The sequence below is a fragment of the Lissotriton helveticus genome, chromosome 12, assembly GCF_964261635.1.
Source record: "Lissotriton helveticus chromosome 12, aLisHel1.1, whole genome shotgun sequence".
Lineage (NCBI taxonomy): Eukaryota > Metazoa > Chordata > Amphibia > Caudata > Salamandridae > Lissotriton > Lissotriton helveticus.
Window position 1 is genome coordinate 899993272 of NC_136073.1, and position 27032 is coordinate 900020303.

Genomic DNA, 27032 nt, shown 5'->3' on the forward strand with positions numbered 1-27032 from the left:
TTTACCCTTCTTATCCGTGGGCGTGAAAATTTTAGCTTTTGTTCACAAGCGGTGAGAAATTACTCTAGACCGATGGGTTTTAGACCTAGTAACCAACGGCCACACCCTGGAATTTATCAAAAAGCAACCTGCTACTCCGCCCAGGGGTCCCCCTCGTCTTCACTTATTATTCAAAGAAGCCCTCAAGCTCCTCAAGAATGCGATAGAGATGGTTCCATCATCTCAGAAAGGAACAGGTTTTTATTCTCGTTTCTTCCTGATCAAAAAGAAGTCAGTCAATCAATCAATCAATCAATCATACCATTTGTATAGCGCGCTACTCACCCGGAAGGGTCTCAAGGCGCTTTGGGGAGGGGTCCGCTACTGCTCGAACAGCCAGGTCTTGAGTTGTTTCCTGAAGGCGAGATGGTCCTGTGTCAGCCGGAGGTGGATGGGGAGGGAGTTCCATGTCTTGGCTGCCAGGTAGGAGAAGGATCTTCCTCCGGCGGTGGCTCTTCGGATGCGTGGTACGGCGGCGAGGGCTAGGCTTGTAGAACGCAGCTGACGGGTGGGCGTGTAGAAGGTCAGGCGGTCGTTGAGGTACTTGGGGCCCAGGTCGTGGAGAGACTTGTGTGCGTGGGTAAGGAGCCTGAACGTGATCCTTTTGCTGACGGGGAGCCAGTGCAGGTCCCTCAGGTGGCCGGAGATGTGGCTGCGTCGGGGGATGTCCAGGATGAGTCGGGCGGAGGCGTTCTGTATGTGCTGGAGTCTTTTCTGTAGTTTGGCTGTGGTTCCCGCGTAGACGGTGTTCCCGTAGTCCAGTCGGCTGGTGACGAGGGCCTGGGTGACCGTCTTCCTGGTTTCGGTCGGGATCCATCGGAAGATCTTTCGGAGCATTCGCAGGTTGTTGAAGCACGATGAGGAGACGGCGTTGACTTGTCTGGTCATCGAGAGGGAAGAGTCCAGGATGAAGCCCAGGTTGCGTGCGTGGTCGGTTGGCTTGGGAGCGGTGCCCAGGGTGGGGGGCCACCAGGAGTCGTCCCAGGATGAGGACTTCCGTCTTGTCTGAGTTCAGTTTCAGGCGGCTGTTCTTCATCCATTCGGCGACGTTTTTCATCCCTTCGTGCAGGCTCGTTCTGGCGGTGGCGGGGTCTCTGGTGAGGGAGAGGATCAGTTGGGTGTCGTCGGCGAAGGAGATGATGTTGAGGTTGTGCTGGCGTGCGATGGTTGCAAGAGGTCTCATGTATACGTTGGAGAGGGTGGGGCTGAGTGATGATCCTTGTGGTACCCCGCAGATGACTTCGGTGGCCTCGGATCGGAACGGGGGGAGGCGGACTCTCTGTGTTCTTCCGGCGAGGAACGAGATGATCCACTCCAGTGCCTTCTCTTGGATCCCGATGTTGCTGAGGCGTTGGACTAGAGTGCGGTGGCAGACGGTGACGAACGCTGCAGAGAGGTCCAGGAGGATGAGGGCCGCTGTTTCCCCGTTGTCGAGCTGGGTTCTGATGTCGTCGGTGGCTGCGATGAGGGCGGTCTCGGTGGTGTGGTTGGCTCGGAAACCGGACTGCGAAGGGTCGAAGGATCCGTTCGTCTCGAGGAAGGCTGCAAGCTGTCTGTTGACGGTCTTCTCGATGACTTTGGCAGGAAAAGGGAGGAGCGAGATGGGGCGTAAGTTCTTGAGGTCGGTGGGGTCCGCTGTTGGTTTCTTCAGTAGGGCGTTGAGCTCGGCATGCTTCCAGCTCTCCGGGAAGGTGGCGGTGTTGAAGGAGGCGTTGATGACGTCCCGGAGTTGAGGTGCGATGATGGAGTCAGCCTTGTTGAAGATGTGGTGGGGGCAGGGGTCGGTTGGAGATCCGGAGTGGATGGTGTTCATCGTGCGGGCTGTGTCTTCGGTGGTCACCGTGGTCCAGATGCGGAGGGTGGCGGTGGGGGGCGTTGGTTCGACGGTTACCTGCGGGGGTCGAAACGTAGACCGTCCTACCAAACTCCCATATGCTCATAGAACTAAATGTATCAATTGAAAATGTACCTATGAGCAATGTATATATAGGAACTAACTGACCTTATATAGGCTGGAAAGGTCAATTTGTATATATTGTGTATTGTATATTTGTATTGTGCTTTGACTGACAATCGCATTTAATGCTGGTACTACATGGGAAATTAAATTTCCGTTCTTGAATTTACTTCTATTTGTGGTGATCTTCACTTTGATTTGTATCAAATTGTTTGACAACTCTGACCAACCGTGTAAATGTCCTGTGGCACCAGTGGCAGCAGCATTGAGATCTCGAGGAATACAAGTATTCCCTTATCTAGACGATTGGCTGCTCAAACGTCCTTCGGAACATGAAACCATGGTTGCCACAGCATAATGTATCCATCTCTTCTCTTCTCTGGGACTGACTCAACGATAGCAAATCACAGTTACTTTCACTATAAGTCATTCCTTTCTCGGAGCAATGCTAGACATGGTCCAGTGCAAAGCATTCTTGTCACACGACCGGCAACTGAGTCTTCAAATATTGGCAACTTTAATTTCAAGAAGAAGGTCAGTTTCTGTCCGGATGTTTGCTTCGCTCCTGGGGATGTGCTATTCTGCAATAAATCTCATACCCTTAGCACTGCTCAAAATGAGACCTCTTCAGGAGGAGCTACACCTTCAATTGCAACAAGCCTTGGGTTCATTCGACGATTCCATCAGGGTCGCGCTACGCATGATAGATTCTCTGCAGTGGTGGTCACAGACAGCAAATTTAGCCCAAGGTCTCACATTCCTACAAGCCATTCCAGACTTCGTTTTAACGACCAATGCCTCCATGGAAGGATGGGGAGGTCAATCAATCAATCAATCATAACACTTGTATAGCGCGCTACTCACCCGGAAGGGTCTTAAGGCTCTTGGGGGAAGGGGTCCGCTACTGCTTGAACAGCCAGGTCTTGAGTTGCTTCCTGAAGGAGAGGTGGTCTTGGATGAGGCGGAGGTGGATGGGGAGGGAGTTCCAAGTCTTGGCCGCCAGGTAGGAGAAGGATCTGCCTCCGGCGGTGGCTCTTCGGATGCGTGGCACGGCGGCGAGGGCGAGGCTAGTAGATCGTAGCTGGCGGGTGGGAGTGTAGAAGGTCAGGCGGTCGTTGAGGTACTTGGGGCCCAGGTCGTGGAGAGACTTGTGTGCGTGGGTGAGGAGCCTGAACGTGATCCTCTTGTTGACAGGGAGCCAGTGCAGGTCCCTCAGGTGACCGGAGATGTGGCAGCGTCGGGGGATGTCCAGGATGAGTCGGGCGGAGGCGTTCTGGATGCGTTGGAGTCTTCTCTGTAGCTTGGCTGTGGTTCCGGCGTAGAGGGTGTTTCCGTAGTCCAGTCGGCTGGTGACGAGTGCCTGGGTGACCGTCTTCCTGGTTTCGGTCGGGATCCAACGGAAGATCTTGCGAAGCATGCGTAGGGTGGGAAAGCAAGATGAGGAGACGGCGTTGACTTGTCTGGTCATCGAGAGGGAGGAGTCCAGGTGGTCTGTTGGTTGGGAGCGGTGCCCAGGGCGGGGGGCCACCAGGAGTCGTCCCAGGCAGAGGGCGATGGTCCCAGGATGAGGACTTCCATCTTGTCTGAGTTCAGTTTCAGGCGGCTGGTCTGCATCCACTCGGCGACGTCTTTCATCCCTTCGTGTAGGCTGGTTCTGGCGGTGTCGGGGTCCCTGGTGAGGGAGAGGATCAGCTGGGTGTCGTCGACGTAGGAAATGATGTTGAGGTTGTGTTGGCGTGCGATGGCTGCAAGAGGTCTCATGTAGACGTTGAAGAGGGTGGGGCTGAGAGATGATCCTTGTGGTACGCCGCAGATGACTTTGGTGGCCTCGGATCGAAACGGGGGGAGGCGAACTCTCTGTGTTCTTCCGGCGAGGAACGAGATGATCCACTCCAGTGCCTTCTCTTGGATGCCGATGTTGCTGAGGCGTTGAACTAGGGTGCGGTGGCAGACAGTGCTGAACGCTGCAGAGAGGTCCAGGAGGATGAGTGCCGCTGTTTCCCCGTTGTCGAGCAGGGCTCGGATGTCGTCGGTGGCTGCGATCAGGGCGGTCTCGGTGCTGTGGTTGGCTCTGAAACCGGACTGCGAGGGGTCGAGGGATCCGTTCGTCTCGAGGAAGGCGGTCTGCTGTCTGTTGACGATCTTCTCGATGACTTTAGCAGGAAAAGGGAGGAGCGAGATGGGGCGGAAGTTCTTGAGGTCAGTGGGGTCCACTGTTGGTTTCTTCAGTAGGGCGCTGAGCTCGGCATGCTTCCAGCTCTCTGGGAAGGTGGCGGTGTTGAAGGAGGTGTTGATGTTCCGGAGTTGGGGTGCGATGGTGGAGTCGGCCTTGTTGAAGACGTGGTGGGGGCAGGGGTCGGTCAGAGATCCGGAGTGGATGGTGTTCATCGTGCGGGCTGTGTCTTCGGTGGTCACTGTGGTCCAGGTGCGGAGGGTGGTGGTGGTGGTGGGGGGCGTTGGTTCGACGGTTGGGTGCGTGGGTGGTGCGCCGAAGCTGTTGTGGATGTCGGCGATCTTGCGGTGGAAGAACGAGGCGAGAGAGTCGCAGAGATCTTGCGAAGGAGTGATGTCGTTGTTGCCGGTGCTGGGGTTGGAGAATTCCTTGACGATGCTGAAGAGTTCCTTGCTGTCGTGGGCGTTGTTGTCCAGTCGTTCCTTCAGTGATTTCTTCTTGGTGGTGCGGATAAGCTGGTGGTGCTTTCGGGTGGCTTGTTTGAGGGTGGTCATGTTGTCTGTGGTCTGGTCGAGGAGCCAGGCTTTCTCGAGGGTGCGGCAGTTCTTCTTGGAGTCCTTGAGTTCGTCGGTGAACCAGGAGGACTTCTTGCTTCTGGGTCTGCTGGGAGGGTTCTTCAGTGGTGCGAGGTCGTCGGCGCAGGCGGTCAGCCACTGTGTGAAGTTGCGGGCTGCTTCGTTCGGGTCCGTTGTGCTGGCGGGTGGGCTCTGGCTGAGGGAGGTGGTGAGCTGGTCGGCGGTGATCTTGCTCCAATTCCTGTGAGGTACCTGTTGCGGGTGGTGGTGGGTTGTGGTTCTTTTGAAGCTGAAGTGGACGCAGCTGTGGTCGGTCCAGTGGAGTCCGGTGGCGTGGCTGAAGGTGATGTACTTGCTGGAAGAGAAGACGGGATCCAGCGTGTGGCCGGCGTAGTGGGTGGGGGTGTTGACCAGTTGCTTGAGTCCGAGGTTTGCGAGGTTTTCCAGCAGGGCGGTGGTGTTGCGGTCCTTGTTGTTCTCCAAGTGGAAGTTGAGGTCCCCTAGGAGGATGTAGTCGGCGGAGGGGAGGGCGTGCGGGCTGATGAAGTCGGCGATGTCTTCTCTGAATTGTGTGCGTGGTCCCCGGGGTCTGTAGACGAGGGTGGAGGTGTTCCGTGGTGGCGAAGGTGTCGTCGGAGTCGGTTGTGATGCGGATGGTGTTCTTGTGGACGATGGCGATGCCTCCTCCGGTCTGGTTGATGCGGTCCCTCCTGATGATCTTGTACCCGTCCGGGATGGCGATGGCGATGTCATGGGCTGAGGAGGCGTTCATCCAGGTTTCCGTGAGGAAGGCGATGTCGGGTGAAGTTGTGTCGAGGAGGTTCCAGAGTTCCACGGCGTGTCTGTGGGCGGAGCGGGTGTTGAGCAGGATGCACTTCAGGTGGTTGCTGCTGGTCTTTGGCCTGGCGGGTGTGGTGCAGGTTGTGAGGCAGGTGAACTTGCAGCTTTTGCAGGTGAAGGGTCCGTGCGTGCGTTTCGGGGTGGCTCGGCAGCAGGCGGGTTTCCGGCCGGCATTGAGTGCGTTGAGGGTGGCGGCGTCGTAGGTCTGTCGGGTCGTCTTGCATCGGCGAGGGCCAGGGGTCCTCGCGCTGGGCGCCGGCCAGGCGCGGACGGGCGTAGACGGGCTTGCCTTTGGCGCGCCTTCGGCGCACAATCGGCACGTCCGCTGCACGTGGGTGGGGGCGACATAAGAAGGAGCCGGGAGGGAGGAGCAGCTGGGTGGCGGGAGTGGGGCGGCGAATGGGCAGAAGGGGGGCGGGGCCGCAGGGAGGCAGCGGCGGGAAAGGAGGCGGCTCAGCGGCGGCTGGGTCGCCCTTGAGAACGCTGGGGAAAGAGAGGAAAGAAAATAAAAACGAACAAAAACGAGGCAGCAAAATCCAAGGCAGCAGCAGGGCACAGCAGATGGAGGCAGTAGCAGGGGTGTGTGGGGGCGACCTCGCCTGGTTACAGGAGGTCATTTGCAAGATTGGCAGATGCAAGGAAAGTGGTCTCAAGTAAAAAACAAGCATTTGCAATGCAATAGGTCTCGCATTCACATGAGTTTAAGCTATTAGCATTGTAAAGGTCAAGCCTTTTATTTATGTTTTGGGTTTTAAAACATAAATAAAAGGCATTGTCAATGACAATACTAATAGCTCAAACTCGCGTGAATGCGAGACCTATTGCATTGCAAATGCTTGTATATTTTTTAGTCACCCATGTGTGTTTTTGTAAACATGTCTTTATTGAGAGTATGTATAGTTCAAAATATAGCATAATGGCTTAGCCAACATTGATACATACATAGTTACCAACCAATAGTCACTCCTTACATGAGAGGATAGTTTATTTCAGCAACTTCCGGGGTCTGAAACTGTCTTTCCTTCCGTTATTGCTGTCAAGTGGCAGATTATCTGCCAGTAAGCATTCAGTGCAGCATTGACCGTGCCTTCACTAGCATCTCACATGACATAAATTGTGTGAAACAGGCCAAACCAATTATGTAACTTTGATAATACAAAGCAGGACAGTGGACATCTGTGGCAGCACTTTTACCCCCAAGCCCCTGGATTGGGGAGGGGGAGGGGAGGTGGGAGGAAGGCTGGAGAAAAGGAGTTAGGCTGCCCCTTCATAACTGTAACACCTTCATCTGTTTACACGCACATACACACACGTATCCTGGTGTTCGTCCCTCTGGCCCGGAGTGGGGCAGATGCACAGCCAGAGTACTTGTCCTGTGCCCTTTCATCCATGCCACCCCAAGCTCCAACCTCCAGCACCCTCGACCAGGTGCCCTCAAAAGTGCATCACCACATCGTAGACCCTGGGCTCCAGGCGGCCTCGGGGGAGTCATACCCCAGCTATTCCACAGCCGCCCGATTTTCCAACATGACCCCCCCCCATGCATGCTTATCAGTGCATACAATCTGAAACTGTTGTTCCACTTCCACCCCCTATTTGTGCGTGTTGGCCATCCACTTTTGGATGGTGGGTGGCCTGGGTTGCTTCCAGCGGATGGCAAGGCGCTGCTTAGCCAGTACCAACCCTAGTAGGGCAAACTTGTGTTTCTTTTTAGCCCCTCTTTTGAGGGTTGGGAGCACTCCCAGCAGGCAATGCTTGACCAAGGCATCCAACTTTACACGTTTGGCTCCTCATAGAGCTCACAGCACCCCCTCCAAGTATCTCTGCAGCCTACCGCACTCCCACGTCATATGTCTGGGACATGTGGCCGACCTGGATGCATTAATTCTGTGCAACCTTTGTGGTAAGTGGCTTCAATGTAAATAATAACACTGGGCAAGCTTCAACCATGTGTTACTCTGTACTTCCCTGATCTGAGCACAGGCCCGTGTCCATTAGCCCTCTCTTAAGTGGCTCAGGCAAGTCATCTGTCCACAGGTCCCAGACTTGTGCTATCCATCTTGTGGTCTCCCTTCAGGGCTTTATAGATGCAGGCTATGAGGTCCTTACCAGAGCCAGTGATTCCGCCAGCTCTGCAGGAAAATCTGGCCAGACATCACAAGCCATACGGTACGCCTTAGCATATTGCAACAAGTCGGATGGCACACATTTGTTGAGCACAGTTTTTTAACTTATGTGTTTTTAAGCCATGCCCTTAATTACATCGGCCACGCCCCTCTGAGAGACCCCCTCCCCCCCCCCACCCCCAGTTTTCTTCATCCCACTTAAAGCCCTGTCAATACACAACACTTCTTCAAACTCCATCTCCCTGGCGGACACGATACCGCTAAGGAAAAAACAGAGCCGGACAAACTCTAAAAGAAAGACAATTTCTTGCATCGTCATTACCTATGTACTTACCAGTTGAATATTGGTCTCGGGTGGAGCAGAAAAAGCAGTAACGTGACCTACCTGAGGCCACGCGCCGCCGGTGTGTCTCGTGCAGGTAGAGGGGGCAACAGCAGGGCAGGCTTCCTCCTGGGGCTCAGGATCAACACGCCGATCCACCGAAGCTCCCTGGCTATTGTGGGCAAGTTGCTCTTCAGGCTAGTGACGTCTGATTGTGAAACCGAAACTGCATCAGGGTGGGAGCATGTGAGGCAGAGAGGAGACGCCATACACATGCACCTCGCTTGTCCATGCGCACACATGGTTAGTCTCCCTTCGCGCACAAAACCGACAAAATAGTCTCACCAAGGCGAAGCAACGCAAGTTCTGCGTTCGCTAGGCGACACCTAAACAACAGCATATCAACAGACTGGAGCTCCGCGTCATCTTTCTGTCTCTGCAAGCGTTCCTCCCAAGGATTGCGGGTTCCCCAGTGCTGGTCCGTACCGACAATACGACCAGCATGTATTACATCAACAAGCAAGGAGGAACAAAATCTGCTATGCTCTCGCAGGAGGCTCAGGAATTGTGGGAGTGGGTCACATTCCACAATATAACCCTGAGAGCCGAGCACATCAAGGGTCTCCACAATACTCTGGCGGACACTCTCAGCAGGTCTCAATCGGACTGTCACTAATGGGAGCAGGCGAACAGAGTGTTCGAGGCATGTGGGCTGCTGAATTCATATCTGTGCATAGATCGCCGCCTAGTGTTTGGTCTGGATGATTGCACATTGTTGTCCTGGAAGAGTCTTCGAAGTATCACGAGATAGGTGGCTCCTCCTCTGGACTACAGTGCGCATGGGCATCCTCTCCATCCTCAGATTGTTTTTTCCGCCATTGGGTTCGGATGTACTTTTGTTACTCGGAGTTCGGAAATATATATTTGTAACTTTAGAAAGGCCAAAAGGCCTTCGGAGCGTCGGTATCATATCTTCGATCGGTACCTACAACTTATTCCTGTTCTTTCTACTCAGGACGTCGAATCGGGCCGCGTGGCCTTCTCGACACCAGGGCCAATCGTCGATGGAACGAAGTCCTTTCAAGCGATGCCCCAACTGTAACTCTAAACACCCGCACATCGATAAACACCCAGTCTGTAATAAGTGTTTATCTCCTGAACACAACGAAGCCGACTGCTTAGCCTGTGCTCAATTTAGGTCAAAAAAGACTCTTCGGGTTCGACGTGCGGCACGACAGACGATGCAGAAGTCAGCGCCAGAGAACATCTTTGAAGACGACGAAGAGGTCGTCGAGCCTGAGCACTCGGATCAGCAGTCGGAGCAGGGGTCCGAACACGACTCCAACTACTGCATCGATGACGAGGAAGACATCATCGAGGTAGGGGACAACGAACCAGGCATGGGAGCCGTCGAGGATGACTCCGGCGAAGACAATGGGCCGACCGTGCGTACGGGGCCCAATATGTTCACAGGTTAAGATCCAGAGGCTCAGGTCGAGGCATCGCCGGAAGGCCTTAGCCAAGATCAGCACGATGATTCTATAGCCCCGCAGTTAAGCCCGGCTACGAATATATTACAAGAGCAATCGGTACGACATTTCAAAAATACGGAGAAATCGAAACCGAAAGTGATAGTTACCAAACAGAAACCGAAACTCATCGACATCCCATTCTTTGGACCGAAAATGGCGGATCCGTGGAAGCCGACCAAGCAAAAACAGGTCGTCGACCCATCGAGGTCACTTGCAAAGGTTGTCGAGCCCAGAGCCACTACTCCCACGTTCGCGGTTAAGCGGAAGGCAGTCGACCCGACAACATCGACGTCGACGCCTGGCAACGCTAAAAAAGGACTCGAACGGACAACGGTTATCGATCCGAAGTTACGCGTCAAACACCGAAGCAAGTGCAGCCAAAGACACTTAAGCCAAAGTCGAGTCTCGAGCCGAAGGACTCCGTCGAACCAAGAGATAAAAGCATTGCTTCAAAGCAACATGCTCCAAAGTCGACACCTGGCCACAAAATGGTTATCGGACAACAAAAAAATGTCGGATAGATAACCACGGCGCCAAAACAGATCATACAAACTACTAAAACGGCTCAACAACCAAAACCTCTCGGACCAGTAAAATTCGGACTCCCTCCGCATATCAAGCCAAGGGTGCTCGAAACACATAGCGGATTCCAACCGACCCAGCCAAAAAGGCCAAGATTGGGGGAAAAAGCTACAGTGGCAGAGGAACAGGATCCCTCAGCTGAAGAACAGTCTAAACTGTATGTCGACCCGACACTGGGAAGGTTACCCTGTTGAAAAGGAAGATCAGGCCTGAAACTAACGTTGAGTCCTACAAAATACCTCTAAAGAGGAAAAGAGACACTTCAACATCTCCAGTGCTCTTTGAACCTATCACACCATATATACAGGAAACATATACGTACTCGCCCACACGCACATATGACTATGGGGAGTATGAGGACAATGAACAATACAATTATCCAACAGAGGATGACCAGGACACACAAACTCAGCCATGGACTGACCCTGCGGATCCTGGAGATTCTCAAACAATTCCTGATAACACTGCATACCCTGTAAAAACATCGCCTACAGAGGACACAGCTGCCTTTAACGCGCTGATAGAAAGGGCTGCATATAATCACCACGTGGAGATGCACGCAGATCCCATTGATGAGGACTTCCTCTTTGACACTTTTAGCACCTCTGAAAAAAAACGTCAAAACATTGCCAATGCTGAAAGGGATGCTTAAACATGCAGGGGACATATTCAAAGACACTACCAGGGCACGGGTCATTAACCCTAGGATTGAGAGAAAGTATAAACCAGCCCTAGTTGACCCTACATACATTAAGGGACATCTGCCTTTGGACTCTCTAGTTGTCTCCAATGCACGTAAACGTGCTAATTCTCAAACATCTGGCAAAGCTCAACCTCCAGACAAAGAGTCCAAAATTCTGGAGGCATCGGGAAAAAGGGTCGCTGCTCAAGCAGCTAACGTCTGGAGAATTGCAAACATGCAAGCCCTGTTAGCTAGATATGACAGGGCGCACTACGACACACTGGAACAAATCTTTCAACACCTACCTGACCTTTATAAAGAACAGGCAGAATTCCTGATACAGGAGGGCAAGCTCATATCTAATGCATCCATAAAATGTGCCCTAGATACAGCAGCCAGAGCTATCAACACCAGCGTCATGCTTAGACGACATGCGTGGCTACGCATCTCCGGGTTTAAAAATGAAGTTCAAACCACTTTACTTAATCATCCCGTTAACCCTGACTATTTATTTGGTCCTGATGTGGACACCATACTGGACAAAATGAAAAAGGACACCGAGACAGCCAAGTCTATGGGTGCCCTGCAGTCACAGCAATATAGAGGCGGTTCCTTTCGTCGCTCCAGTAACAGAGGAGCTCTTAGAGGAGCCTCAACACAGCAAACCTCTTATAATAAAAGCAACACGCAAAACACCTACAACAAGAACAGTAGAGGTGGATACCGTGGCAATAACACCAAGGGTAGAGGACGAGGAAATAACAGCTCCAGGTCCTCCACCAACACCAAACAGTGACTTCTTTTCACTGCCCCCAGACCATGTAACACCGGTCGGGGGAAGACTACAGCAGTTCCTGCCAGTCTGGGAAAGCATAACTACAGACAGGTGGGTGAGGCAAATTATACAGCATGGCTATTGCCTAGAATTAATGTCCACACGGCCCAACATACCCCCAAGACAACGTCCTATGTCCGCAGAACACCTACACTTATTGCAGCAGGAGGTCATCAGCATGCTACAAAAAAACTAGTACCCTTAGAACACCAAGGTACAGGGGTGTACTCTCTGTATTTTCTAATCCCCAAAAAGGACGGGTCTCTCAGACCAATTTTAGACCTCAGGCCCCTAAACCAATACATCTTATCAGAGCATTTCCACATGATCACTCTGCAGCAGGTGTTGCCACTGTTGCGTCAAGGAGACTTCCTCGCAACATTGGACCTTAAAGACGCATATTTCCATATACCTATACACCGGGCACACAGGAAATATCTCAGGTTCACAATTCAAAACCAACACTACCAATTCAAGGTCCTCCCTTTTGGGGTAACAACAGCCCCAAGGGTGTTCACCAAGTGCTTAGCAACAGTAGCTGCACACCTCAGAAAACAGCACATACATGTCTATCCATATCTGGACGACTGGCTCATACAAGCACAGTCAGCCCAGCAGTGTGCCAGCCACACATCGCGCACAATTCACCTCCTGCACGACCTAGGTTTCTCGCTGAACTACAACAAATCCCATCTCCAGCCTGCCCACGTCCAGCACTATCTGGGAGCAACAATAGACACTCTGGCAGCTAAAGCACAACCGAATCCTGCCAGAATAAACTGCATCCAAACGCTCATCCAGAAGTTCAGGCCACAACACTCTCTCCCAGCCCGAGTGTTTATGCAACTGATTGGCATGATGGCCTCGTGCATCTTCATAGTCCCTCATGCCAGACTTCACATACGTCCGCTGCAGGAGTGCCTAGCTCGACAGTGGAACCAGGCACAGGGCCAATTAAACGACCTAGTGTTGGTGACCAGTCGCGCATACAACTCTCTGCATTGGTGGAAACCACAAAACCTTTGCAAGGGACGACTGTTCCAGGAGCCTGTACCACAAATTGTGCTCACAACGGACACAACCTGCTAGAACTGATAGCAATTTTCATGGCAATGAAAGCTTTCATAGTACATCTCTGCAACAAGACCGTGTTGATCCGGACGGACAACATGACTGCGATGTACTACCTACAGAAACAGGGAGGAACACACTCTCCACAGCTTTCGCATCTGGCACAAAGAGTGTGGAAGTGGGCCATCCAGAGAAACATTTTTCTCCTGGCGGAACACCTCCCAGGCAAAGACAATCAGATAGCGGATCTGCTCAGCAGACACAGCCTGCAAGTGCACGAGTGGGAGATTCACCCCTCAGTGCTTCAACCATACTTCCACCGGTGGGGACAGCCGGAGATAGACCTGTTCGCCACAAAGGAAAACACAAAATGATGGTCCTTCGCCGCAAGGTTCCCACACCCGCAGTCTCAGGGGAATGCGATATGGATGAACTGGTCAGGCAAATTTGCATACGCTTTTCCACCAGCACCGCTGATACCGCTGGTGGCATGCAAACTGCGCCAGCATTCCATGACGCTAATCCTAGTTGCTCCTACATGGGCGAGGCAACCGTGGTACACCACGTTCCTAGAACTTTCCGTGGTGCCTCATCAAAGGCTACACCTAACACCCAGCCTCTTAACGCAGAGCCATGGAGACATTCAGCACCCAGATCCGCAACAGCTCAACCTTGCAATCTGGCTCCTGAGGTCTTAGAGTCCGGCTACCTCAACTTACCTCCTGACTGCATGAACATTATCAAGGAGGCAAGAAAGCCTACGACAAGAGCTTGCTATGCGTCAAAGTGGAAGCGTTTTGTCTTTTATTGTAACAATAACGACATAAACCCACTGGACGCGTCCATTCAAAATATCATATGCTATCTTTTGCACTTACACCGCTGCAATTTAGCCTATACGTCCATACGGATACACTTGCAGCCATAGCTGCTTACCTTCAAAACAGACAGCATCTTTCGCTGTTCAGAGTGCCTGCAATTAAGGCATTCATGCAGGGCCTCAAACGAGTGATTCCACCAAGACACCCACCTTCCCCTGTCTGGAACCTAAACGTCGTTTTAACCAGACTAATGGGACCTCCTTTTGAGCCATTACACTCCTGTGAGATACAATTTTTAACATGGAAGGTGGCTTTTCTCGTAGCCATTACTTCGCTTCGAAGAGTTAGCGAGCTGCAAGCCCTAACTATTCAAGAGCCATTCATTCAAATTAACGCAAATAGGGTCGTGCTTCGGACAAACCCTAAATTCATGCCCAAAGTAGTATCACAATTCCACATAAATCAAACGATAGAACTGCCAGTGTTCTTCCCAAATCCACAGTCAGTACCTGAAAGAGCCCTGCTCACACTGGATGTTAAAAGAGCTCTGCTGTATTACATAGACAGGACAAAAGATTTCAGGAAGACAAAACAGTTGTGTGTTGCCTTTTCATCACAGCACAAAGGTAACCCTATTTCAAAGACTGGCTTAGCTAGATGGATAGTTAAATGCATCCAAATATGTTACATTAAAGCTAAACGTACTTTAACAATGCCCCCAAGAGCGCATTCCACACGCAAAATAGGGGCATCTATGGCTTTCCTAGGGAACATCCCTCTAGAGGAAATATGTAGAGCAGCCACATGGACAACCATACATACATTTACCAAACACTACTGCGTAGATGTACACTCCAAGCAGCTGTAGGACAGGCTTTTCTCAAAACTCTTTTTCAGACTGCTGCAGCTGGCACAGGCAGCCACCGCTAGGGGAGAGACTGCTATACATTCTATGCACAGATATGAATTCAGCAGCCCACTAGCCTCGAACGGAATATGCTACTTACCAGTATGCATCTGTTCTTGGCATGTAGGGCTGCTGACATTCATATCGCCCGCCCTCCTCCCCGGTGCCTGTTGCAGCTGTAGCACTCATTCATTCATTCTTACTCTTACTTTCTTCCATGGACATCTCTTACTGTATCGCACTCCATCTCTGCCACAATGGCGAAAAACAATCTGAGGATGGAGAGGATGCCCATGCGCACTGTAGTCCAGAGGAGGAGCCACCTATCTCATGATACTTCGAAGACTCTTCCAGGACAACAATGTGCAATCATCTGGACCCAACACTAGGCAGCGATCTATGCACAGATATGAATGTCAGCAGCCCTACATGCCAAGAACAGATGCATACTGGTAAGTAGCATATTCCATTCCAGGCCTGGGGCAAACCAGCACTGGATCTATTCGCATCGAAGGAGAACAAGAAATGCTGTTATGCTAGCAGGTTCCCTCAACAGTGCTCAAGGGGGAATGCCCTGTCCATGCGAGGGTCAGGGATTTGTGCATAGGCTTTTCCCCCAATACCATTGATCCTGAAAGTGCTCAGCAAGATGAAGCTGGAGGGTTGCCGTCTAATTCTGATTGCACCCCATTGGCCAAGGCAATATTGGTTCCAGGAACTTCTACTATTGTCTCAAGACAAGCCCATTCGCCTTCTTCCGATGCCTACGATGTTGAGGGACAGAGGCCAAGTGGTTCATCTGGACCCACAGTCCCTACACTTGCATGCATGGCTCCTGATCTCTTGGAATTCAAGGACCTCAACATTTCACAAGACTTGTGAAATTTTTGCCAAATCTCGTTCTCAGAGCACAATCAAGACTTATTGCTTAAAAGGGAAGCAATTTTGCTGTTGGTGCGAGGCGAATAATATTCACCCAGTTCAAGTTCCTGTGGAACAAATTCTCCCTTATTTGCTTTCTCTAGCCAAGTCTGGGCTTACCTTCTCATCGATCAAGGTCCATCTTGCTGCTTTTTTTTCAGATTCAGGAAATGCGCTAAAATTCCTTCTCTCTGTTCCTCTTCACTTGTCAAACAATTCATGAAAGGGCTTTTTCGAGCCTTCCCTCTAGTGCGAGCACCCCTTCCAGAGTGGGAACTCAACACCGTGCTAGTGCAATTAATGAAACGTCCATTTGAGCCGATCCACAAAACTGATTTCAAATTCCTCACTTGGAAGGTTGCCCTTGTACTGGCTCTTACTTCTGCAAGAAGGGTTAGTGAAATCCAAGCTTTCACTATCAAGGAACCCTTTTTACATTTTACTCAGGACTACATAACCCTTCGAACAAATCTCAGATTCATCCCTAAAGTACCAACACAATTTCACTTGAATGAACCGGTAAGATTAAGATCTTTCTTTCCGGATCCATCCACTCCAGCTGAAAGAGCGTTACACTCTCTGGATGTTAAGCGCTGTTTAGAATTCTACCTGCAGAAAACTAAAGACATCAGACGTTCCAACCAACTGTTCGTGGCCTATGGTCAAGCAACACTTAGAACTGCAGTAACAAAGGCAACAATCGGCAGATGGCTAGCATATACGATTCATTTCTGCCATGACAAAGCTAACAAACCTTTGCAGAGGAAAGCCAAAGTTCATTCTACAAGAACTATAGCTGCTTCTGCAGCATTGTTTGCTGGAGTGACTCTAGAAAATATCCATCATGCTGCGACATGGAAAAATGTCCACACGTTAATGAAGCATTACTGTCTTCAATCTGCACATCAAGATAATGCAGCGGTTGGACAGGCTGTCCTACGCCATCTCTTTCAATAGGGTCAGATTCAGGTACCTGACTCTTCTATATGCTGTTCTATTGTTTTCAATGGTGCACAGACATAATATCGACTCCAAAATATCGTTTGGACAGAATATCGAGTTTTAAATATCGTTTGGACAAAATATCGACAGGACAGAATATCGACAGCCAAAATATCGTTTTTAAGGTAAGTGAAGTAATATCGACTGTAAATAATATAGAAAGTGAAAATATCGTTTTTTAAATAATATTTAATTATTTATAGTGTTTTTATGTTATAATATGTGTGAAAAGTGTCATTTTATGTTATAATTATTTTTAATTAAGGATTTTTTTTATTATTGTGTAATTTTATTCTGTAGCGGGTTGTGGGTTTATAGGGGAATAGGGTGGGAAGTAATTTATTTATAATTAATTAAATATGTAAATTTATTAATTGGTAGTAATAATTAATTAATTGGTAATTAAATAATATTTGTTAATTATTTAAAATGTAATTGGTAATTAATTTAATTTAATTGATTAATTGCTAATTATGTAAATTAAAATAATTTATTTCCTGTAGGGGGTTGTGGGTTTATAGGGGAATAGGGTGGGAAGTAATTTAATTATAATTAATTAAATATGTAAATGTATTAAATGGTAGTAATATTTAATTAATTGGTAATTAAATAATATTTGTTAATTATTTAAAATGTAATTGGTAATTAATTTAATTGATCAATTGCTAATTGTGTAAATTTAAATAATTTATTTCCTGTAGCGGGTTGTGGGTTTATAGGGGAATAGGGTGGGAAGTAATTTAAATATAATTAATTAAATATGTAAATTTAATAATTGGTAGTAACATTTAATTAATTGTTAATTGAAAAAAAATTGTTAATTAATTAAAATGTAATTGGTAATTAATTTAATTTAATTAATTGCTAATTATGTAAATTAAAATAATTTATTTCCTGTAGCGGGTTGTGGGTTTATAGGGGAATAGGGTGGGAAGTAATTTAATTATAATTAATTAAATATGTAAATGTATTATTTGGTAGTAATATTTAATTAATTGGTAATTAAATAATATTTGTTAATTATTTAAAATTTAATTGGTAATTAATTTAATTTAATTGATCAATTGCTAATTGTGTAAATTTAAATAATTTATTTCCTGTAGCGGGTTGTGGGTTTATAGGGGAATAGGGTGGGAAGTAATTTAATTATAATTAATTAAATATGTAAATTTAATAATTGGTAGTAATATTTAATTAATTGTTAATTAAAAAATATTTGTTAATTAATTAAAATCTAATTGGTAATTAATTTAATTTAATTGATTAATTGCTAATTATGTTAAATTAAAGGGGTATTTTTAGGGTTCAGGGTCAGTTTTTGGTTTTTGGGTAAAGGGGTATTTTTAGGGTTCAGGGTCAGTTTTTAGTTTTTGGGTAAAGGGGTATTTTTTGGGTTCAGGGTCAGTTTTTAGTTTTTGGGTAAAGGGGTATTTTTAGTGTTCAGGGTCAGTTTTTAGTTTTTGGGTAAAGGGGTATTTTTAGGGTTCAGGGTCAGTTTTTAGTTTTTGGGTAAAGGGGTATTTTTAGGGTTCAGGGTCAGTTTTTAGTTTTTGGGTAAAGGGGTATTTTTAGGGTTCAGGATCAGTTTTTAGTTTTTGGGTAAAGGGGTATTTTTAGGGTTCAGGGTCAGTTTTGGGTTTTTGGGTAAATGTTTTTTTTTAGGGTTCAGGGTCAGTTTTGGGTTTTTGGGGTACAGGGGTACAGTGTAAAAATAAAGTAAAATTAAATTTACATTAATTTAATTTAATGAAATGAAATGAAATTAAATTATATTAAATTATTTTTAAATAATTTAAATTATAAAAATTATTATATACTTACCAATACTTACGTTGTAATGGTAGTGCGTTGTAAAAGTTGCGTTGTAACGTCATATATCCACTGTTGCACTCTTTGGAGTGGAAATAGTAATTTTAACCCCTACGCTATCCAACGCTTTCCCTACTGTTGCACCCACTGGAGTGGGAATAGTAATTTTTACTCTTTTTTATTTGTACGTTAATAATATTGGCTATTATTTAATTAAATGTTGTTACTATATATATATATGTTTTAAGAAATATGATTAAAAAAATATTATTTTTTTACTTTCATTAATTATTTAATTATTAAAAGTTATTTTAAGTATTGTTAAGTATATTTTAGTAATTAATTTTTTATATTAATGTAATTAAACATTGTTTTTATTAAAGTCGATATTTTTTACAACTATATTTTTGTAAAGTAGTGTGGCTCACTGGTTAGAGGCGGCAGACCTGAGAGCAGAGGACGGCCCGGGACCAGGGTTCGATTCCCGGCGCGGCAGGTTTCTGGGCCAGGGTCAGCGGACTCGATAATTCTCTCGCCTCGGTGCCCACTCTGATCAGCGATCACACTCGGCAACTCTGGGCATTAGCTTGCCTCATCTTCACTAACGGCCCCACCAGACCGCCGGGGATGCCTGGTCTCACCCTGGAGATACCCATTAAGGGACCATCTCTCAGGGAAGCCAGGAAGGGTTTCGCAGCGGTCGAAGCGCCTTGGGACCCTACGGGTAAGTAGTGCGCTATATAAATGCCTATACATTTACATTTACATTTAAACGATATTTTTAACTCGATATTTTTGTACTTACCTGTTTGTAGATAGAAACTCGATATTTTGTCTCTCGATATTTTCTCAACGATATTTTTGTTGGTCGATATTCTGTCCCTCGATATTATTTCAGTGATCCGTTTTCAATATTAATGCAATATACATATTTATAGGTCTACAGAATTGTAAATATTTATACATCCATATATTAATATTTATATATTCATGTCTCATTTCGATAATGTCTTTTAACATAGCTTTTGATTTCTTGAAGGCTTGGTTGTTATATATATATTTCCTCAACCATTGTGGATGCAGTTTGGGAGGTTATAAACACTTGTCTCCCACCATCTGCAAACAACAGTATATTTGGTATATTGCTTGCTACTCTGATTCAGGCATGTGAATCTATGAAAGATACCCCAATACTGGATAAGAAAACAAGTTACCCAGTATTAGTATCTTTTATAGATTCACATGCACCCACCCTTCACACCGGCGAGTCAGTTCTCTATGATTTGGGATACTTACTTCCAACTTGTGCTACGAAAATCTGAGGAGAACTGGCTCTGCAGAGAGGGTTCTAGAGGGTGCTGGTAGCTGATTGGTTGGAGCTGACTTTTGGTTCTTTTTACTATAAGGATGTAGATAGGCTACTAAGATGTAGGCCGTAGGCTTTTCTTTTAGCCTACTACTATTATATACTCGTGGCACTACTTTTGTACTTTACCGTGGGACTCCCGCCTCGGCGACTGGGAATGATTCAGGCATGTGAATCTATGAAAGATACCAATACTGGATAACTTTAGTTACAGGTAAGTAACTTGTTTTCTTATCAGGGGATGAAGGAGGACTACAAATCCCAGAATGTAAAGGAAAAAACTGGCCCCGGATGATATAATCACACATGCTTAAAATTGGAAGTTATGAGATATCTGTTGCTTAGGAAAGCAAATAACATTAGTGTTTCCTGATATTCTTTTCATCACACTGAAATCGTAAAGTACCAGATTGTAAGATGGCTGCCATGTTTACAGAGGGCCCTGTACATGTTAGACCAGAACTAGATGTAAGAGCTGGAGGAGCTCTTGGCCTTGCAGAGAAGTAGACGCTGAGTGTGTGGTCCATTGTATTGGTGGTGTATGCAGTGTTTGCCCCTTGCTTGGAACTGTCTGCTCACCAACCTCTTTGCCTTTTTGCAGCACACGAGGCTGGGCTGGTCACACTGCAGGTGGTAAAGGACAATCAAATCCTCTCCAGTTCTGTGCTGTTTGAGTACAGAGCCCGCACCTTCATGGCTCTGCCCAGTACTCAACTGGACTGGCTTTCTTTGGATGGTAAGTGAAGCTTCATCTTCCACTGCGCCTAAAACATGTGCTAACAAATGTCAGATGAGACTCTTTCAGTGACTCAGAGCAATGGCCTGCCAGGAGGCTGTTTGCTTCTGAGAAAATTGATTAGGGTGGTAATAGGACGTTGCCCAGGACGGACAAAGCGTGTTGTATTGATGTAGCAGTGACACTTCCACTCCTAATTTAACCCCAATCTTTTCTGTGATTGTTACTGCCTCAGCGGTATCCAAGCCCTTTACTATGTAATATGTGTGTGTGACTACTTCTTGACTACCCGCAATGTGTCTAGCAGCATTAGCCGTCTAGTTTTTCTGAGTCAAGCATTCAAGGTGTTTTATCTTCCCAAAAGCCTCTAGTCGCTCATCTTTCTCCAAGGCTTCACTGTTGTCCTTAGCAGCTCATCCTGCCAAAAACCATGGCCTGAAACAGTTAAGATGTGGTCATCGATTGCGGACCATAAATAGCCATTGATAAGCTTGCTTTTTCATGGAGTATTAAGTAGTAATGCAAAAAACAACAGGTGATGGACAGAATGCAGAACAATGTCATACATTCACCCCAGTACAGAGATCTGGGCTAAATCCATCGTTTTTTTGCTCACCATGCCACCTCTGTTTGGACCCAGCATATGCAAATCAGTCTTGACCTTGTGCCCCATGGGAACAGTCCAGCCCGAACTGCCAAGCCAGGTCCTCCCTGGACTGGAAACAAGCATCCTAGGACCGGTTTCGGGATTTCAGCCCTCATCAGCCTGGATAGCTTGACTCCAGTGGTGTGAAGAGCACGGCACTCACGTCTGAGCATACCCATCCCACTCGGGGGTAGTAATATCAGTCGGTGCTTTGTCAAAACATGTTCCTCTCCTCTTGGTGGGCATGTCTCGTGTTTTGTGTGGGGCTCTGTACACTATGTAATAGTTGTGGGGATGAAGCTAGCTACTCACTCATTTGTCGATGATTCCCACCATTAGTATTTTTCCTCTGCCAGACATTTTGAATGGTCTTCATTGTTGTCTCGCCCTGTGTGCGTGATAGGTACTCATCAGGCACGGAAGGATTGTACTTGTGTCTCTGAAACGTTCGTTGTATTGACTCAATCCTTGTGCCGGCTCCTCTTTCGTGGGTTCTTAGCCTTCATGCCTGAATGCTTAATATGCTGCTTGATTGTGCTTTACAATCTACAAGACTCAGGAAAGTAAAAATATGATGGTTGGATTCCATGAATTAACCTCAGCCACTGACAATTACTGTTGGCCAGAATCCATTCCTAATTTATGTCCCACCGTGGAATCTCCGACAGGTACCAGCCATATGTAGATCTGCACTGGACTTACTCCAATAGAAACATTTCAGCCTAGTCCCCTCTGAGTGGGATCACAAGCAAACCCAGAGGGGTTTCACCCTATTTTGGCTTTGTTGTAGTATGTACCTTGAGTCCTGTGGCAAAGTGAGCATGGGACCCATGTGTGGGCTTTTAGTGGCATGGTTAGTAAAAAACGATGGACTAGAATGCGGCCCGAACAATTGCCAGGGGCAGAGATTCATTCAAGTGTTCCCTTCATGACTGTATTGTTTGTAGTAGACACTCTACATGCGATTGGGATGCACAATCCTGGGTCACATCAATTGCGTGGAGTTAAAGCCAGTATTCCTGGCTCTGGAAGTGTTTCAGAGTCAAATTTGAGGACAAGACAATTTATAGAATCACAGACGATGCAACATCTTTGCTTTTTTCCAATAAAGCAAAGGGGAAACAATCTTCTACCCACTTTTGAAATGGGTAAAACAGATTTGACCCTATGCTATTAAAAGGAACATTTTATCAGTAGTATATCATCCACCAGTAGAAGAAATAGATATGCAGATACATTAAGTAGGCAAATGGGCATAACTCATCAGAAGTTGCATCCGACAGTAACAGATTTTTTTCAGCTGTTTATTTGCTTAAAAAGGAAAATGCCAGGACTTCACATGTAGAAACCATCATCCTCGGATTCTGGGAAGTGTGCTGTTGATAAGTTGGTCCAGGACGTTTGCTTATGCTTTTTTTGGGGGGGGTCTCGCCTTGGCAGAACTTGCGCTGTCTCTTGGAGACATGCTGTATTCAGGATATGGGCATGAAGCCCCGCCCACTTTCCACCCACAGGACACGCTCTCCCGCAAAGCTTTTTAGGTCTCGCCTGTCGATGCGCATGCGCATCGAGCAAGCGAGACTATAGGGGCTCATCGACTCTTTATCTAACTTGCAAGGAATCGTGGCGATTCCTTGCAGTGCCCGTGACTTTTAAGCTCAATGCGCATGTGCATTGAGCTTAAAAGCGCGTGCACAGCCGCCCGCATTCCTCCGACACCTTTGAAGTGAAGCTTAGCTTCACTTCAAAGGCCCGGCTTCTTCACACCCACATGCCGCTCTGCCCCGCTCCGCCCCCTCCCCTGAGTCATCCTGCCTGCCCAGACTTCTCCTCCCCCCTACTTACATCCCGCTTTCACTTGTTCTATTCTAACTGGTCAGCATGTTCTTTCACAAGCGTGTTCTTCCCTGCGTATTTCTGTCCGTGGGGCTACAGAATGCCAAACATCGGAGGTTTATAGCCTTTACTAGTTTCTCTTAACTTCTTCCCACACACTTCTGCCTTTCGTCCTGCCTAAGCCGCTCACACTTTTACCCTGCCTCCCCCACCGCCCATCACAACATTTTTGCAGGTCTCCCCCTTTCACCACTGTCAGCCATGCACTACCGCTCCACCCTGGCTCTGTCTACTCAACCACACTTCTTTCGACCACTGGACCGTTCCACTCCTCCTCCCACCCCTTAACACTTTCCAACCGCTCATTCCTCCCCAAGTAGTCACTCCTCTGCTTTTCATCCCTCAATTTGTGTACTCACCCATCGGCCCTCCGCTCCCTCCCGCAGTCCCCCATCCACCTATCGCTCTCACCTCTGCACCCGCCTCTCTCACTTTTCTTAACTGCTTCTCCTAATCCGCTCGCATCCTCTCTCTCCATTCTACCCGTCAATCACCCCGACCGGGACTCTCGCCGGTTTATCCGTCAGTCCCTCACCTATCCACTGATCCTTCACCCATCAACCCTTACCCTTCCTTTACGGTGCCTATTACTACCCCAAACATCTCTTCTCCATCCGCTTGTTTCTTTCTCACCTCATCCACCTCAACCTCCCCACTGTCCCAATCTGAACTCCTCGCCCACTGCTCTTTATTTCTCTCACTCATCCGTCCGGTTCCTTTCCCTCTCCTGTCACCTCACACTATTGTTTCTTTCTTAACTCTGCGCCCTGTACCCCGACCTCAGCCTCTGCACCCGGCTCCTATATGTCACATCCACCTCACTATTGTCTTCCTCTCATCTTTGCACCCTCTTCTCATCACTCACCCTCCACCCATCTCTCACTTTCACCCTCTCCCATCTCTCATCACCTCCAACCTCTTCTCACCCCTCCACCCTGGTCCCACCTCAAACCCTCCACTTTGTTTCCATCACTCCCCCTGTTCCTATCTCTCACCCACCATGATTATGCTTGTCTCTTACTCCCGCTCCACTGTTTTTCTTCACCTACTGTTCGAGTCCCTCCCCAACTATTGTTTTCTCTTCTTTCGCCCCTCTCCCATCTCTCACCCTCCCTAGTTCACTTATCCCCGGATAGGTGTTGTCTCAGTATGCCGACTTGCTCAGCAGATCAGTTCTCCCTGCTGGGTCTGACCCCCTGGCACCAGGCCACATTCAGCTTGGGTACTTTTGTCTTTCAGGTGCTCCCTCGGACCCCCCAAACACCTCTTCCTGGGTTTCAACACCAGATCTGACAGCCATCCCTCCTCCCTGTTCCGATACCCAAACAGTCAAGAACTGACTTGTAAAGGACATGTGCGTGCCCCAAATCACTACGTTTTTTTCGATTCTGCATCCCTGGATAAACAAGAACTCATTATTCACACATCCATGCTTTACACAGCATATATGTAAAAACAGCTTGTGTACTTTTACACAATGTCGCACAGATTTCCTTCGCGGAAATGTGCCCTGACTTGTGGTACTACCAGCAGAGCAGTAACCAGGGTGCCAGGGGCCCGAATGCAAGAAAGGAGAATGCACCACACCATCTCTCCATGTCCTGATTTGGTAACAAAAATCAGCAATAAGTAGGGGGGACGGGCCCTTTAAACTGCTGAGCCCCGGTGTCACTGCACCTGCTTCACTCCTGATAGATATGCCTCTGGGTAATGCGCCCAGTGCATATTGCGATCCCACGTGAAAGAGATTGCGGAACAAATTGCTAAGTCTGTAAACATACACAGTGAAAGGGAGTTATTTACAAAAGGTTTCGCTGGGGCTTAGTCTCGTCATTGGCTGTCTCCTGCTGCTAACCGTGCCCCTTTTCCTTGTTGGCAATTCTAAATGCACTAACTCTAATGCTGCGAGACCTATTGCATTTCCAATGCTTGTTTTATTTTATTTATTTGACCAGCGTGGCAAGCCTCAGTTGGATTAAAGGTAGACACGCCTTTCGTTTGTTAGTTGTAGACAGAGGCATTCCAAGGGCGCCTGTTCTTGGCACTTCCCCCTCCCCTTATTTTATTTAGCTCCTTCATGGTTTGTCTCACGTCATGCAGCATGTATGATCTGCATGTTGAATCCCGCTTTTGAGTTCATATTCCTGTACCGCCGATTTTGTTTAGATTAAAAATAGTCGTTTATTTGAAAGTATTTTCGGTGAAGCTCTTAGTTGTAGTCAGAGGCATTCCGAGGGCTCCTCTTCATTCCATGCACTTCCCCCACCCCTCCCGCTTGTTTTATTTTGCCCCCGTATAGTTTGTCTTGAGTTGCGCATTTTGATCTATGAACAGTGCAGAGGGTCCTTTCCTCTCCGAGGACTTGTAGCCGAGGTGAAAGGTTTTATCCAGCTCGTTAGCTTACCCTCCCATTGCGACTCCCTGGAGTCTCCAACAACGTGTCACAGAGTCCTGAGTTAGTGGGTGGACCGTGGCAGCGCTTCAGTTCCGGAAACACTAAGCCCCACCCCAAACTTGTAAATATAGATTGCATTTCCTCATTTGTTCAAGGATGAGTCATGACAATAAGAAAAAGAAACCCGGTCATGGGCATTGATAACTAATTACTGTTGTTTTCATTGTATGATAATAAAAAATTGGATCCAAAAATAAATCATTTTCAGCTGCGGTTCTTTTCGATGCGTTCTCCTTGAAAGAACCTTTATGAATCTCCGAAGGTACCAGCCCGATAGCATCCATATCGGTGGCCATCCATCTGCTTCTGCAAGAGTGGTTCCATGCGTCCGCCACTTTTTGTGCTCCAATTGGTGAACATATTGTGTGAAAAGTACCATCCCTCAGATCTACTCTGAATGCATGAATGTTTGAAAATCCCCCTTCATCAGGTAAGTATCTTGGCCGTAGGACAATCAGTTGAATCGGATCAAGAACCCAACACTGAAAACTAGCTAACTGCTAACTACACGTCACACTATGGGAGTTTGGGGCTTTGGACCAGTTTGACACACATGTAACTGGCCATCTGTGAGGTGTGACAGATGCACAGCTCCACTCTTCGGGTGTGTGCACAACAGCACGTCTCGGGTGGTAAACATGCAGCTCTATGTAGGCCAAAAAGTGGTAGACAATGTGCAGAGGTCTTCTTCACTCCATCCACAAGAACACTGGTTCCAGTGGTAATGCCTCATTCTTAGTCTTCTAGCTGCTGCTCTGAGCTGCTTCTAATAATTCCTTATTCTTTGTCTTGTAGGCAGTGCAGCAGCTGCGTCTCTGTTCCCACTGGCAATTTCTCATTCGTGGTCCTCTAACCAGTGCTGCGAGCTGCTTCTCTGCTCCCAGATATTTTTTCTTATTCTTGGTCCTCTAACCAGTGCTGTAGCTGCGTCTCTGCTCCCAGAGGCAATTCCTCATTCTTAGTCCTCTAGGCAGTGCTGCAGCTCCTTCTCTGGTCCCAGTGGTAATTCCTCATTCTTAGTCCTCTAGGCAGTGCTGCAGCTGCGTCTCTGGTTCCAGTGGTAATTCCTCATTCTTCTTCCTCTAGCCACTGCTGCAGCTGCGTCTCTGCTCCCAGATGTAATTCCTCATTCTTAGTCCTCTAGGCAGTGCTACAGCTGCATCTCTGGTTCCAGTGGTAATTCCTCATTCTCAGTCCTCCAGCCACTGCTGCAGCTGCGTCTCTGCTCCCAGATGTAATTCCTTAATCTTAGTCCTCTAGGCAGTGCTGCTAGCTGCGTCTCTGCTCCCAGATGTAATTCCTCATTCTTAGTCCTCTAGGCAGTGCTGCAGCTGCGTCTCTGGTCCCAGTGGTAATTCCTCATTCTTCTTCCTCTAGCCACTGCTGTAGCTGCGTCTCTGCTCCCAGAGGTAATTCCTCATTCTTAGTCCTCTAGGCAGTGCTGCAGCTCCTTCTCTGGTCCCAGTAGTAATTCCTCATTTTAGTCATACAGACAGTGCTGAAACTGCCTCTCTGGTCCCATCAGTAATTCCTCATTCTTGGTCCTCGAGGCAGTGCTGCAGCTGTGTCTCTGCTCCCAGATGTAATTCCTCACTCTCTCCTCTAGCCACTGTCGAAGCTGCTTCTCTGCTCCCAGATGTAGTTCCTTATCCGTAGTCCTCTAGGCAGTGCTGCAGCTGCATCTCTGGTTCCAGTGGTAATTCTTTGTCCTCTAGACACTGTGCCCATTTTAATTCCTT

At 47.8% G+C, this 27032-nt stretch overlaps 1 protein-coding gene across 7 annotated transcripts in view; it reads left to right on the plus strand.

Moving 5' to 3' along the window:
• CAMTA2 (calmodulin binding transcription activator 2) overlaps positions 1-27032 on the plus strand; it is an 809661-nt gene that overhangs the window by 396588 nt on the left and 386041 nt on the right. For all 7 annotated transcript variants that reach the window (XM_078668358.1, XM_078668360.1, XM_078668361.1 and 4 more), the window contains one exon: positions 20162-20296. In XM_078668358.1, the coding sequence (XP_078524484.1) occupies positions 20162-20296 (135 nt within the window). The remainder of the gene's footprint in view (positions 1-20161; positions 20297-27032) is intronic.